Source organism: Felis catus, chromosome X (genome assembly GCF_018350175.1).
Source record: "Felis catus isolate Fca126 chromosome X, F.catus_Fca126_mat1.0, whole genome shotgun sequence".
In the NCBI taxonomy this organism is placed as follows: Eukaryota; Metazoa; Chordata; class Mammalia; order Carnivora; family Felidae; genus Felis; species Felis catus.
The window spans coordinates 6,835,903-6,848,040 of NC_058386.1; the positions used below are offsets into that span (position 1 = coordinate 6,835,903).

The 12,138-nt window shown below is 54.8% G+C and overlaps 2 protein-coding genes across 6 annotated transcripts in view; one reads left to right on the forward strand and one right to left on the reverse strand.

Moving 5' to 3' along the window:
* TBL1X (transducin beta like 1 X-linked) overlaps positions 1-6,171 on the forward strand; it is a 238,206-nt gene extending 232,035 nt beyond the window's left edge. For all 4 annotated transcript variants that reach the window (XM_045050432.1, XM_023249356.2, XM_023249354.2 and 1 more), the window contains 2 exons: positions 1,646-1,747; positions 2,708-6,171. In XM_045050432.1, coding sequence (XP_044906367.1) covers positions 1,646-1,747; positions 2,708-2,734 — 129 coding nt within the window. In that variant the 3' untranslated portion in view covers positions 2,735-6,171. The remainder of the gene's footprint in view (positions 1-1,645; positions 1,748-2,707) is intronic.
* The window catches only part of GPR143 (G protein-coupled receptor 143), a 66,956-nt gene that overhangs the window by 8,372 nt on the left and 46,446 nt on the right, over positions 1-12,138 (reverse strand). Inside the window, exon 9 of one of the 2 annotated variants that reach the window (XM_023249357.2) lies at positions 8,893-9,273. The exons of the other annotated variant lie outside the window; for it this stretch is intronic. Within the exon in view, the coding sequence (XP_023105125.2) occupies positions 9,179-9,273 (95 nt within the window). The 3' untranslated portion in view covers positions 8,893-9,178. Of the gene's footprint in view, positions 1-8,892; positions 9,274-12,138 lie in introns of those variants that run through there. 2 annotated transcript variants of the gene reach the window in all.

Below are 12,138 nucleotides of genomic sequence, written 5' to 3' on the forward strand. Positions count from 1 at the left end.
ACCAGGCACCCCCAGTACAGAGTATTGTATCGGGCAGTCATCTCTCGGCTCTCCTGACGGAAGACAAATGCTGTTACGGTAGGAGGTGTTGAAAACAGCCTGTGACCCGTTTTGTTGGATCTCAGGGTGGATTACGTGCTCCGCTTCTGTCCTTTTAATCTGACCCACCTTCTTGATCCCCTTTGGCTGGGTTGACCTTCAGATGGATTTGCATTCTCCAGCCCATGGCCTCTTGTGGCAGGGAAAGGGGGTAGTGAGCCAAGTTCACTGGCATGGGGGTGCGGGCGTCCGCGGAGACCTCAGGCTCCCCGGGGAGTGCCGTACATAAACCAGTCTCGCAGAAGGAGAGGCGATGGTGGGCCCTGCGTGCAGGCAGCCTGACACCAAGGCGAGTTGCACGGCCCTAGACAGGCCTCCCAGAAACCCCCCAGCCCCACGCCAAGAACAACGTGACAGGCTTTCGGTGAAACACTAGAAATCGTGATGGGCGGGTCTGCAACATGACCTCATTCATTAAGTGCTGCATGCTGTCAAAAAGTCGTCAAACCCTGTCACCCCAGTTTTAGAAATCACAAAACTCAGAGACCTTTTATTTGCTTTTTTTTAACATTTTTATTTATTTTTGAGAGATAGAGAGCGAGCGGGGGAGGGGCAGAGAGAGAGGGAGACACAGACTCGGAAGCAGGGTCCAGGCTCCGAGCTGTCGGCACAGAGCCCGACGCGGGGCTCAAACTTGCGAACATGAGACCGTGACCTGAGCCAAAGTCAGATACTTAACCGATGAGCCATCCAGGCACCCCTTATTTATGTTTTTAAAGACTTTAAGTAAACTCTCCACCCAATGTGGGGCTCGAACTTACAACCCCATCCACGATCAAGAGTCACAAGCTCAACTGGGCCAGCCAGGTGCCCCCTCTTTGAGACATTTTATTTGTTGTGTTATTATTTTGTTCACGTTTGTTTATTTTTGAGACAGAGAAGGAGAGAGAGAATCCCAAGCAGGCTCTGCACTGTCCATGCAGAACCTGACCCAGGGCTCAAACCCGTGAACCATGAGATCATGACCTGAGCCAAAGCCAAGAGTCTGACACTTAACAGACAGAGCCACCCTGGCGCCCCTCTTTGAGACATTTTAAAGCTCACTTTAATCCTCAGAGAGGGTAGTGTGTGAATATAAAAAAAAACGTACGTAACGTTGTTGGCTTGCTCCTTCTCCTGTTCCCATCTCGTAGGAAGTCTGAGAGGCCTGTGTCTACAGCCGCTGGAGACCTTATTGCAAGTCGGTTTCATTTCTAGGTGTCAAAAATACCTGAGATAATGTATCTGTGATGACATTTCAGGATAACGTCCAAAGGAGTGCCCATTGCACCACATCCATGTTTTGTTTCGTGTGTAATGCTTTGAGAGCGTGAGATCGAGGCGGGTGCGTGAGTTAGGGAGAGGCAAAGGGTGAGAGAGAGAGAGAACATCTCAAGCAGGCTCCCTGCCTAGTGCAGAGCCGCATCTCACGACCGCGAGATCATGACTTGAGCCAAAACCAGGAGTCGGACGCTTAACCGACAGAGCCGCCCAGGCGCCCCGGCTACCGCGTCCGCTTTTCGAGTGTCCTTTTGCGTCGTTAAGTGATGACTGCTTTGCTTTGCAGAGTGGAAGCCTTGTCCACAGCTACCGAGGCACTGGCGGCATCTTCGAGGTGTGCTGGAATGCCCGAGGGGACAAAGTGGGTGCCAGCGCGTCCGATGGCTCTGTAAGCAGCACCTGTGGTTTGCTGGGGAGGGGCGGGGCGGGGAGGGGTGGGGAGGGGAGGGGCGGGGCAGGGCACAAAGACGAAACATCGGGCAGCGGATACCCGAGTGCAGCTGCAGGGGGTGTGACGGGCCCTGGCCTCTGACCGCTTTGCACGCAGGCGCTGAACAGCCGTGCTTCTGGTGAAGGAAACTTCTGGGCTGACCCCCTGGGTTGGCACCATCTGTGAATGGCCATCTCTTCCTCCCTTCCAGGTTGTCATTCTGGCCAGCATTTTCTTAGGGGCATTCTGCCCCGTGAGGATGCCACAGGGGTGATCCTGCCCTGTCACAATGGCAGGAGGCACTCTGGGCTGTCACTACTTTGACAGGGGCGCTACTGGCATCTGGTGCGTGGAGGGCAGGGAGGCCGCCAGTCCTCCCACAATGCGCAGAATGGCCCCCGGAGCGGGGAAGGATCTGGCTCTAGGTGTCACCGGTGCCGAGGCTGAGAAACTTGCTCCTAGCTTAGTTCCGTGTTTGTGACCCTGACCTCTTGTGATAAAGGCACGACCTCCTGGTCTTATTCTGCTCCCGTGAGAGGTCTAGCCTCTTGGTTCGTTCCCGCGCTTGGGCTTGCCATGAGCCCCAAGGTGGGGGGCAGCAGTGGGGCTGGCTCGGTGACTGTCAGCAAGGGCCGCAAATGTTCCCATCGTCTGTGTGCTCGGGCTGAAGTCGTCCTCTCCATCACGTAGCCCGCCCCTCCCCCACTGGTTCCTGGCATCGCCCTCGACCTGGAGCTTCCACGTAGTGCGGTTTGCTCGGCGTTGCCGGGTCACATGCTCACACACTAGCCTTTTATTAAAGCTGCCAATAAAACTTTATTTACAGAACATGGGTGGCGGGCCGGAGTTGGTCCAGGGGCTCAAAAGGCATCTTGCTGTCATCTGTGAAGATAAGAGGCACCTTCTGTTTCCTTCCAGGTGTGTGTTTTAGATCTCCGAAAGTAAACACAAACTATTCTAGAAGAGAATTCTAACGGACCAGCAGTGAATGTGTGAAGCAGCAATGCTCAGACACCGTTCTTTCCGCTCCAAAACTGTACGAACTTGACTTGCATTAGAGTGTACTTGGAAATCAGTTCATCCTGGCCACAGGAGTCTCTACTTTCTCGTAATCTTCATCAAGAAGTTTAAACCAGAAACATACACAGTCATATCAAAGGGGGAAGGAATGGTTTCCACCCAGAACACTCAGCCTGGGAAGCATGGAGCCGCCGGCTAGGCGGGGCACGGTTTGCTTTCCATCCAGAACAGGCTCTGATAGTTGAGAAAAGACGAAGAGGAGAAAAGAGAAAACAAAAAAAGCTGTGCCAAAAAAGAAAAAAAAAAGAAAATGCTGTGATAAAACCAAAAGTGGGGGAGGGGACTCTCCTCCACGTGGTGGGTTCGTTTTTTCCCCCTAACAATTTGGACACTGCACTTGCTCTCACAAAGGATGTTCAAAGACCAGTTTGTACCGATGAAATGCGCAACTTTGTAATCCCAACACTTTCTATTTTCTAGAATCTTCTTTGTCCGGTGGTTTTTCTATTGGCTGGAATCCTGTCGTCCGGGGGCCTTCGGTCTGAGATGGAAACTGGTTTTGGTTTGTTGCTTCCTTCCCACTGTGTGCCCCCTCCACCTCTCCTTCGTGCGGTGTGGTGTTGGTTTGACTACACCTTCCGTAGACGCGGCCTCGTGGACACCATGCCGGAATCTCTGACGGTCGGCTTTCCCATCCCTTCGTCCTCCCCTCCGCCCTTCCTCCCTCTCCCTCACCGTCCCTCGCTCACTCGCTGTCCCTTTCTCATAGTTGCTTCGGATCTTCGGTCTCAAGGGCACTTTCGGCGCATAATAAGTGCTTTATGTAAGAAGGCAGGGCACGGGGACTTTTTACAGGAGAAAAAAAAAATACTTATAAGAGAAAGAGCCCGGAGTATTTTTGGAAAAAAAAAATATTTTTATGTTAAAACAATTTTAAAATCCTAAAATGGCCATCAGACACAGAGAGCTTTGTGTGATTCATATTTTAAGCAAATCTTAGGAGGACACGGGCAGGGTCTGAGGTGGCCTTTCCGTTCCCTGCAGCATCGTGAAAGGCGGTTAGGAATCTGGGTGGAAAAGTCTGGGTGGGTCCTGGGGGTCGGCGGGGGGATGCTTCTGCAGCGAGAGACGCAAATCCCGGCGCTTTTTGGTTCAAAGAAGAGTGTCGCATCGTTTCGGGGGCGTTCACCCTCGTAGCCGGCACGAGAGGAGTCAAGAACAGAGCCCTCTGACCCCAGGAAGCATTTCCCAAACCAAATGGAATTGAAGAAGCCATCCACACGGACAGCGGGGCTCCCTGTCACCTGTTAGCGACCTCTCATTCACGGCGCTCTGAGTACCCACGGTCGCTTCACCGAGAGCGGTTGACCGGTCCTTGCACAGCTCACCTAAAAGCCTCCAGGATCTCACCCGGTGTGAGAGTGACAGAAACGAACGGGAAAGGGAGACTCTCAGTCCTGAAGGTGAATTACGTAGGTAGAACATCACTAATAATTTCTGCCGTCTTCATCATTTCTTTCTCTCTCAAGAGACCAGGAGAAAGATTTTTTTTTTTAATAATGAATCTTTTTACTGTTTTTAAAAAATTAAACATGGCTTTGTGTTCCTAGAGGAGTTTCCTTTCATTGGATCAGGTGCCCTTTGTACTCTCGTCCTAACCCGACACTGACCTGTTTTTTACATTAGCATCGGGGAAGGAGCGAAAGATTGGGCCTCTTCTCTCCTCTGTTTCCCAGCGGGCACACGAAGGGGCGAGGAAGCTGGTCAGGCCCGGGGGCAGGGGTGCCGGTCGGGGGCAGGCTTCGGCTGGGTGCGCGTCCCAGCAGTGAGACAGGGTGTCGTTTGGAGGGTGGCGTCCGTCCGTGAAGCCAAAATCCAGCCGGCAGGACGGCGGCCTCCCGCAGAACGTGGAATGTGTGGGGACCGGCGGCAACGGCCAGGGTGTGTTCTTCCTTCTAGATCGTTCATTGCCCTCCGCTTGGATACCCGAGTTATGCAAGCCCCGTCTGTAGAAGACCAAAAAGGGCTCTGTGTACAAGCTGGGTATTTGATTCAGGCTCCGTTCCCTAAGTGTTTAGCCCGGAAGGTCCGAGTTCTGTGGCGTCACATTCCCGTTTTTGAAGGTCGCAGACGACGACCGCCTGCCCTAAGAAATCATTAGGTTTGGGACGCTGTTTGCTGGGGATCCAGACCAACACCGTCTTGACCCCTACCCCAAGTAAAAATGTCACCTCTGCAGAGAAGTTGTTGAGGGTTGGGCCACGGTCAGCATGTGGCTCGTGTCTTACGAGCCAGTCGCCGTCAGGCGGTCATGGTGGGATGTCCTGTCGGGTTCACTAGATAAGCTTCCCGTGGACGTCAGTGGCTGGGGTCCTGTGGAGCTGTGGGCTTTAGCCTCGTGATTCATAAGTCTGAATCACGTGGGAATGATCAGCTGGGAGCCACGGGCTGCAAGGCACAGAATGGAGCTGGGGTGACAGAGGCAGATGGTCCCCAACCCTGCCTCCCCCCACCCCACCCCCAGCAGTCACAGGAGAGGAGCACCCGGGCCTGAAGAGGGACGGAGCCTGAGCACGCAGGGCAGGCCTCCGGCCCACCCCCACCCTCGGCACGACAGCTGTCCGCTGAGCCTCTCACGTCGGCGACTTCCAGCAAGCCGGGAGTTTCCCCTTCACCGAGGGGTGGCCCTCGTGGGAAGTTCCTGTTTGCCATTGTTTACGGCTCTTAAACAATGGTGGGTAAACGCTGAAGTCTTAGTGACCAAATTGAACCTTGATTCTGAAAGCAGAGTAACACAGTCATCCTTCCTGGAATCTTCGCTCGGGCTTGAAATGACCAAGAGCGTGTCCTGGGGTCTGAAGTGACCAAGAGCATGTCCTGCACCACAGGGTCTAAACCCTCTGACCCCACACGACACCCGGGACTTGACCTCCGTCCTGTCTTTCTAAAACTAGATCGCGGAGCCCAGTGAAGTGCACTTTGTCAAATGTAAGGGTCTGCTTTATTCCTTGTTACTTTACTCTATTTTTTAACCTTCTGTTCCATCTTGTTTTTTCTTTCTTTTATCCTGTTTCTTGTCAAATGCAGAAATGTTCCTTCCGCCACTCACTGAAGTTTTGAATTCTGGCTTCTGCAGTTTTTATTGTCTGTGTCAGACGTACAGCCAGATGTGGTCCTCTGTCTGCATTTTCTAGATTCGGTTCCGTTCACATCCCCCCTCGTTTCGTCGTCCTCCACCCCCACTCACCTTCACGCTCTCTGAGAAGAAGAATCACTTTGTGTGTCGTAGCTCATTTGTTTCAAGAGAAAATCAACCGATCATACTCAGTGTCTTGAATAAATTGCTCTATTTTGATATTAGAGAACTTGGTGGCTGTGCTTTCTTGGGTCTCACTCGGTTAACTCTTGGTTGGGCCCGCGGGGACATGGATGAATGAAGAGCAAACTGTGCATTTTCTCAGGGAGACCGTAACTTGAGGGCCTCTTGGCAGGATTGCTGGGCTGAAGTAGGGCCAAGGGAACGGAACAGCACGATGTGGGAGGAACGGCGGCCCCCAGTTACCGTAACGTGTTGTGTAAACGAAGCATGTGTTCGTGTGTTTCTTCATCACTTTCTTCCAGGCTGGTTGTGGTCAAAACTCAAAGCGAGTGTTCCCCTATCAGCAGCTTGCTTTGCTGGGGCTTTGCGTTCAAGGATTAGCTTTAACTTGGAGAACCCGAGTCCTAGGACACGGGTGAGTTTAGGACACAGGCTACCCTTCAGACGTCTACCAGTGTCTCAAATGTAACACATCTGGCAGGTGCTTCCTATCACTTTAATCAATTGGTGGGGGGTCGGGGGGCTACATAATGACTGGGCACTGCCGTCCCAGGGTTAGGGAGGGGGCAGTTGAGGAGAGGCAGGGAGTGCTGTACGGGTACTTTTGCCGTAGGAGTCCCAGACAAGGTCATGGTATCGTTCCAAGTCCAGCCCGACCCTGCGCTACAACAAAGCAGAGGGCTGCGGTCCCCGTGTTGTCTGGGGGCTCAGCCTGTGCCTTTTCTAACGCCTGCCAAGTTGACCAAGCATGTTCCCATGTTTCGGGAAATGGGGTGAGGCACACTCAAGCCGTAGGAAGGTCCTGGAAAGATGGGAGTCCCCGGGATAAAGGCACGTGTGATGTGTGGCTTTGGTGGCTTCAGCAACAATGCTGGGGTCACCTATAGGTCTCAGGGGGATTCTTCCTACTATAAGGGAAACTTACGTCATTTGGGGCATCTCAAGCTTCCAGTCACTCGGCAGAGAACTTTTCACCTTCCACATCTTGTCTCCTCCATGACAAGGTAAGCCGTGCAAGGGGGTGGACAGGGCGTGGGGCACCACGGGGGTAGCGTGACAACCCGTGCACGGCGTCCGCGCTCCGAGGCCAGGGGCTCTGGGAGCAGTGTTCCTTGAGCACGCGTCACCGGGAGAGACCACAGGGAAGCGGCCGGGTGCGGGACGTCCTCACGCTGCACGGTGGGAAGGAGCGCGAGGGCATTTTGGGAGCGGGGAGCGAGTGGAGTCCTCACGAGGGTTTTTGTGCTGCGATAAGCCGACCGGCTGACAAACCGAAGTCCTACGAAAGCGACCTGACGGGAACAGCCTCCTCTTTTCCACCCAGACTACACTCCCGGCCACCCGTCTGTCGTGTCCCGGCCCAGACTGCTGGGGCCCGGTCCCCTCACCTTTCTGAAAACTGCTCTCCCATCGGTGTTGCTTTCTCTCCACTGGATCATTGCTTTCGCACCCGCCATCTACAAAACGGTAATCAGATGCCCCCGCAGCAACCAGCCTGACGGGGAGACTGCTTGCAACCGAGCGGCCCGTCATTTTCTGGCTCATCCCCGGGTTTGCTCCGTCGTCCCTTCTCCTCACTAGATGGACTGGGAGCCCGTCGGTGATGTCCACCGCACGGGCCCGCTCCCTGCCCGGCAAGTAGGCGTGAGGGGATATTCATGCATCTTCTGGCTTTCAGTCCCCACCCCCCACAACCCCCTCGGGCATAACCGCTGCGCCAGCTGGGGACTTGGCCACCCCGTCTCGGAGGGGTTGTCACTGGATCATCAGATCAGAGAGGGTTCTTCCTTGCAAGCCTCTGAACCCGACTCGCTGGCATAAGGCAAAAAGAACAAACGAGGACACCGGGCCCTCTGAGGGATCCTGGAGGACCAGGCCCAGGCCCATGCAGGGGAGGTGCGCACAGACACAGCCCCGGGCACTGCCCACGTGTGGACACGACACCGGAGTGGCCCCTCAGCCCCTCTCCAGACCTGCTTCTCTGCGGCCCTTTCCCTCGGGCGCTAGCTGCTAACTAGACTGGCTCGGCCAGGGAGGTGTGAAAGCTAGTACCTGTGCCTACAGGCGGAGGTGGGGGGGAGGGCTGGCCTCATGCTGTTGAGGGGGGTCCTCAAGCAGAAGAGGGGCTTCTGGTGCTGCTGGGGACTGAAGAGTCCACGCGGAGGCAGACAAAGAAGGCACATACCGCTCCGAAAAGCTAAGCTTCCTTCGCACGCCCCTGACACTTTGGATCAAGGGGGGGGGGGGGGGAGTGACGTAGCTTGGGCCCATCCTCAGGAATGTGCATGCCCAGGGCACCGTGGCCACAGTGCAGGTGTGCCCCGAATGCTGCTGCAGCCAGGCGACTCTCTAAGAGTACAAGTCCAGAAGCTTCCTGGACGGCTTTTCTAGAGCAAAAGGGCGTCCTTGACCAGAAGGGAGGTGTCCCGTAGCCGGTTGGTCTGTGGTGTCCCGGGAAAACACTGCCTTGCTTTTTCTATGGATCTTCCCATGGGGCCTGTAACTCCAATGCATGCGACAATATTTTGCCCATAAATACATTTAAAAACTTAAAATATATACCTATAGATCCACCTGGATAGACCTATATTTCAACTGATGCAAAGATTCTAACCTGGGAAATGGTGTCAGTCAGGGCCAAAGAGTCCTTAGACCAGGTCACTGCTCAGCACAGCATGGGGACCAGGGGCTACGTCATCAAGACCTTGCTCAAGAGCATTTGCTAGAGGTGTTGTTCAGACAGCATGCGAGCCAGGCCCGGAGCTCAGTTACGACGACTTTATTCACTTTTCTCAGGACCTAGGTCTGGCCTTTACATTATAGGCAACCTCAGAAGAGTGGAGAGCAGCTGCTATGTCTGGTCTGGAAGGAATTCTCTCTCTGTTCCCAAGCTCGTGCTCACGGATCGCGTCTCTTACCACGGCTACTCCTCGGGAAGGAACCGTTATAAACACGGTGAGGACAGGAAGGTTTGTGGGGAGAATGCAGTTCTAAAGAGTGAGAAACGCAGAACCTGAGGATGTGGGGACCGGACCCCTGTCACGTCCCCCTCAGAGGTCTCCCTGGGGTTCGGGAACAGATTCCACCTCATTTTCGTTGCGGGACCCGCTTGTGACATGGATTTCAACTGTGCTGGCGTCGGAACCTGGGGAGGAGAAGAAGGTCTCTTGTCAGCAACTGATGCAGGACCTCGCGGCCATTTTCTGCCCCTTTTCCCAAGCGTCTGCCCTGGGCAGCCACGTGTGCGTCTCAGCAGAACCGCGTGGATGCCACAGACCAAACGGAAACCAACCGTGGGCCGACACGGGGGCTTCGGGGCCCTGTGCTGTCGGACCGGGGAGCACGGGATCACGGCGCGCTTGGGTGACCATCGGGACAGCTGCCACGGGGGTGGGGGGGTGGGGTGCAAAGGTCGCCAGGGCCCCACGGGGCCCACACGGAGGAGACCGCCAGCCTCTGTCACACGAAAACACCTCCAAGTGGTCTTTTCATGCTTGCTGCCACGTGGTTCCAGGAAGAAAAGGCGGGTGAAGGACAGCAGAATTATTCCTCCCAGAAGAGGAATCTTGAAGATGTGTTCAATCGTTCTGGTAACACACCTTCCTTCAGAACCTGGGGGCGTCCTTTGGAACAGACCTCAGAACTCTTTTCTCATTCTGCAAGTATCCAGGCGTGCCTCCTACATGCCAGGTTCCAGGTTGGATGTGGGCCGTTGAGATGAAGACAGAAAAGAAGGGTGGCCTTCTCAACTGCGCGTGGGGCAAGTGAGTAACCTTCACAAAAACCTCCAAATCCCAAACTCCCTCCACCAGTGGGCCTTGCCGGTCAGTGTAGTCTCCACTCACGTCCCTCTCTGTTCACTCCCAACGCTCAGGCACACTGGCCTCTCTCACGCTCCCAACTCAGTCCTGCCACAGGGCCTTTGCACAATCTCTTCTGCCTGTAAAGGTCTTTTCCAGATTCTCTCATGGCTCCCTTCTACACTTCACTCAGATCTTAATTCAAATGGCCCTGGGAGAACCTCATCCTCAGGGAGAAATCCAGGACACCCGACCTGAAATCACTCCGCTGCCCCGTATGGCTCTGTTTTTCTCCATGGTATTTCACTACCCGAAAGATGATATAATCGTTTGTATTTTTCATTCTGTCTCTGCTGCTACAGTGGAAAGTCCCGTTAGACGAGGGGTCTGTCGTACTCACCGTGGTAGTGCCTGAAACGGCACCTGGCACGTGGAATGTGCTCAATACACAAGTACTGAACGGATTAAGCACAGGGCAGCAAGTGCCCTGCTATCAGCAGGGTGCAGCACCAGTGCCCCGGGGAATTGGGACTGATGAGTAAGAAAAACGGCGGGAACCAGCACAACTTAAAAAAGAGACGCGTGCACAGCTGTGGGGAACGCGTAAGGAAGAAAAGAACATTAGCGTTGTCTGGAAAAGACAAGGCAACAGGAGAGCTGTCTGCGGAAACGCCTCGGAAGGCCTGGGTTACGGGAGGACATGCCGATGTGACCGAGAAAAACCCAGCACGGTGCTGCAGTGGCCTCCCCCCACCGCACTCCGACCTTCCTCCCGGTGCCGGGCGAACAGGAAGTCTGGGAGAACACGGGTCTGGGTAAGTCAGACCAAGTTCGCTGAGCCCCATGAAGAGGGGTGAATTTAGCGGGCAGTGGGAGGACCCATGCCGGCCATGGAGGCCGCAGGCGGACCCTGAGGAGAGTCTGGGGTGCCGGCAAGGATGGTGGCAGACCCGCGGCTTGCAGCAGTGAGCCTGCGATTCCAGGAAACCAGGCACAGCTGGGAAGAGACACTTCCAGAACCGCATTCCTGCCGGAGAAGCTGGTGGCACTTCAAAAAGACCGCATTTTCACAGGGTCACCCGCTGTTTATGAGGACACCCCGAGCTCATGGGAACTTGTCTGTGTGACTTCTGCGGTCCTTACAGAGACTGCAGGGGAATATCGCACGGTGGCTTGTGATCAAGGTCCGGGCTTTAGACATTTCCCCGTGACCTCACACTTCGGGGCTTGCTCTGGATCCTGTGGCTTTTTCAGAGTTCCGGGTTCTTTCATCCTCCCCCAGGGGCCCCGCAGAGGAAATCCATTTGCACCACGACAACTTTCTCAGATGCCAGTGCTGCTGAAGCCACGGCCCCCGAGTCCAGCCCGGCCTGCGCGGACTTCAGTGGGTCCGGCAGGCCTAGACCTCCATGGATCCTCTCTTCTGCTCATGAAGGTCTCCAGAGAGAACACGCTGGCCGCGTGAGCAAGTCTCTGAGAAGATAATCCAGTGAGGCTATTGGGGGATTGGGACGAATTCCATAGGTGCAAAGGGCAAGTACCTGACGAGTGTCCCTGCAGGAAAGGCAGATGCCCACAAGCTCGTGGCGCCCAAGGGCCAGCCCCCTTCCTAGTGACTCTCGCATGACCCTTGCAAGCCCCAGACAGGTGCTTGGGAACGTCGCGGCCCCATGGAGACCGGAGATTCGGGAAGGCACCTCACCTGTTGCTCCCGGATCCCCTGAAAGCCCGCAGCCCTCGATCAGAAAGCCCCGTCAGTGGGCACCCATGAGCCACAGAGAACACAGGGCACCAGGGCCTGGATCTCCGTGAAGTGTTGAATTGGATCCAGGGAGCACGAGAGTCAGAGCCCCGGGCACACCCTCTTCCACACTTTCCTAGCAAGTGCCATCCACAGGGCCACCTGGTGTTACATTCAGGAGAAGAGCAAGTGACAACAGGGAACCAAGGGTAAGACAAGGAATTGGGGGAGCGAGAACTGTGGATGACACAAGGGAATACAGGAGGGAACAGAACTATGGGAAAGAACGGGAATTCTGGAGAGAATGAGGAACTATGGGAGAGAGGTGGAATCCGGGGGGAGACGGAGTTGTCAGGGACGATAAGAAATTAAGGGAGAGAGAATTGGGGGAGAAACAGAATTGTGGGAAACAGGCAATTGTGAGAAGGAATTATGGGGAAGAACAGAGTAGTTAGCAGAAACAAAATTT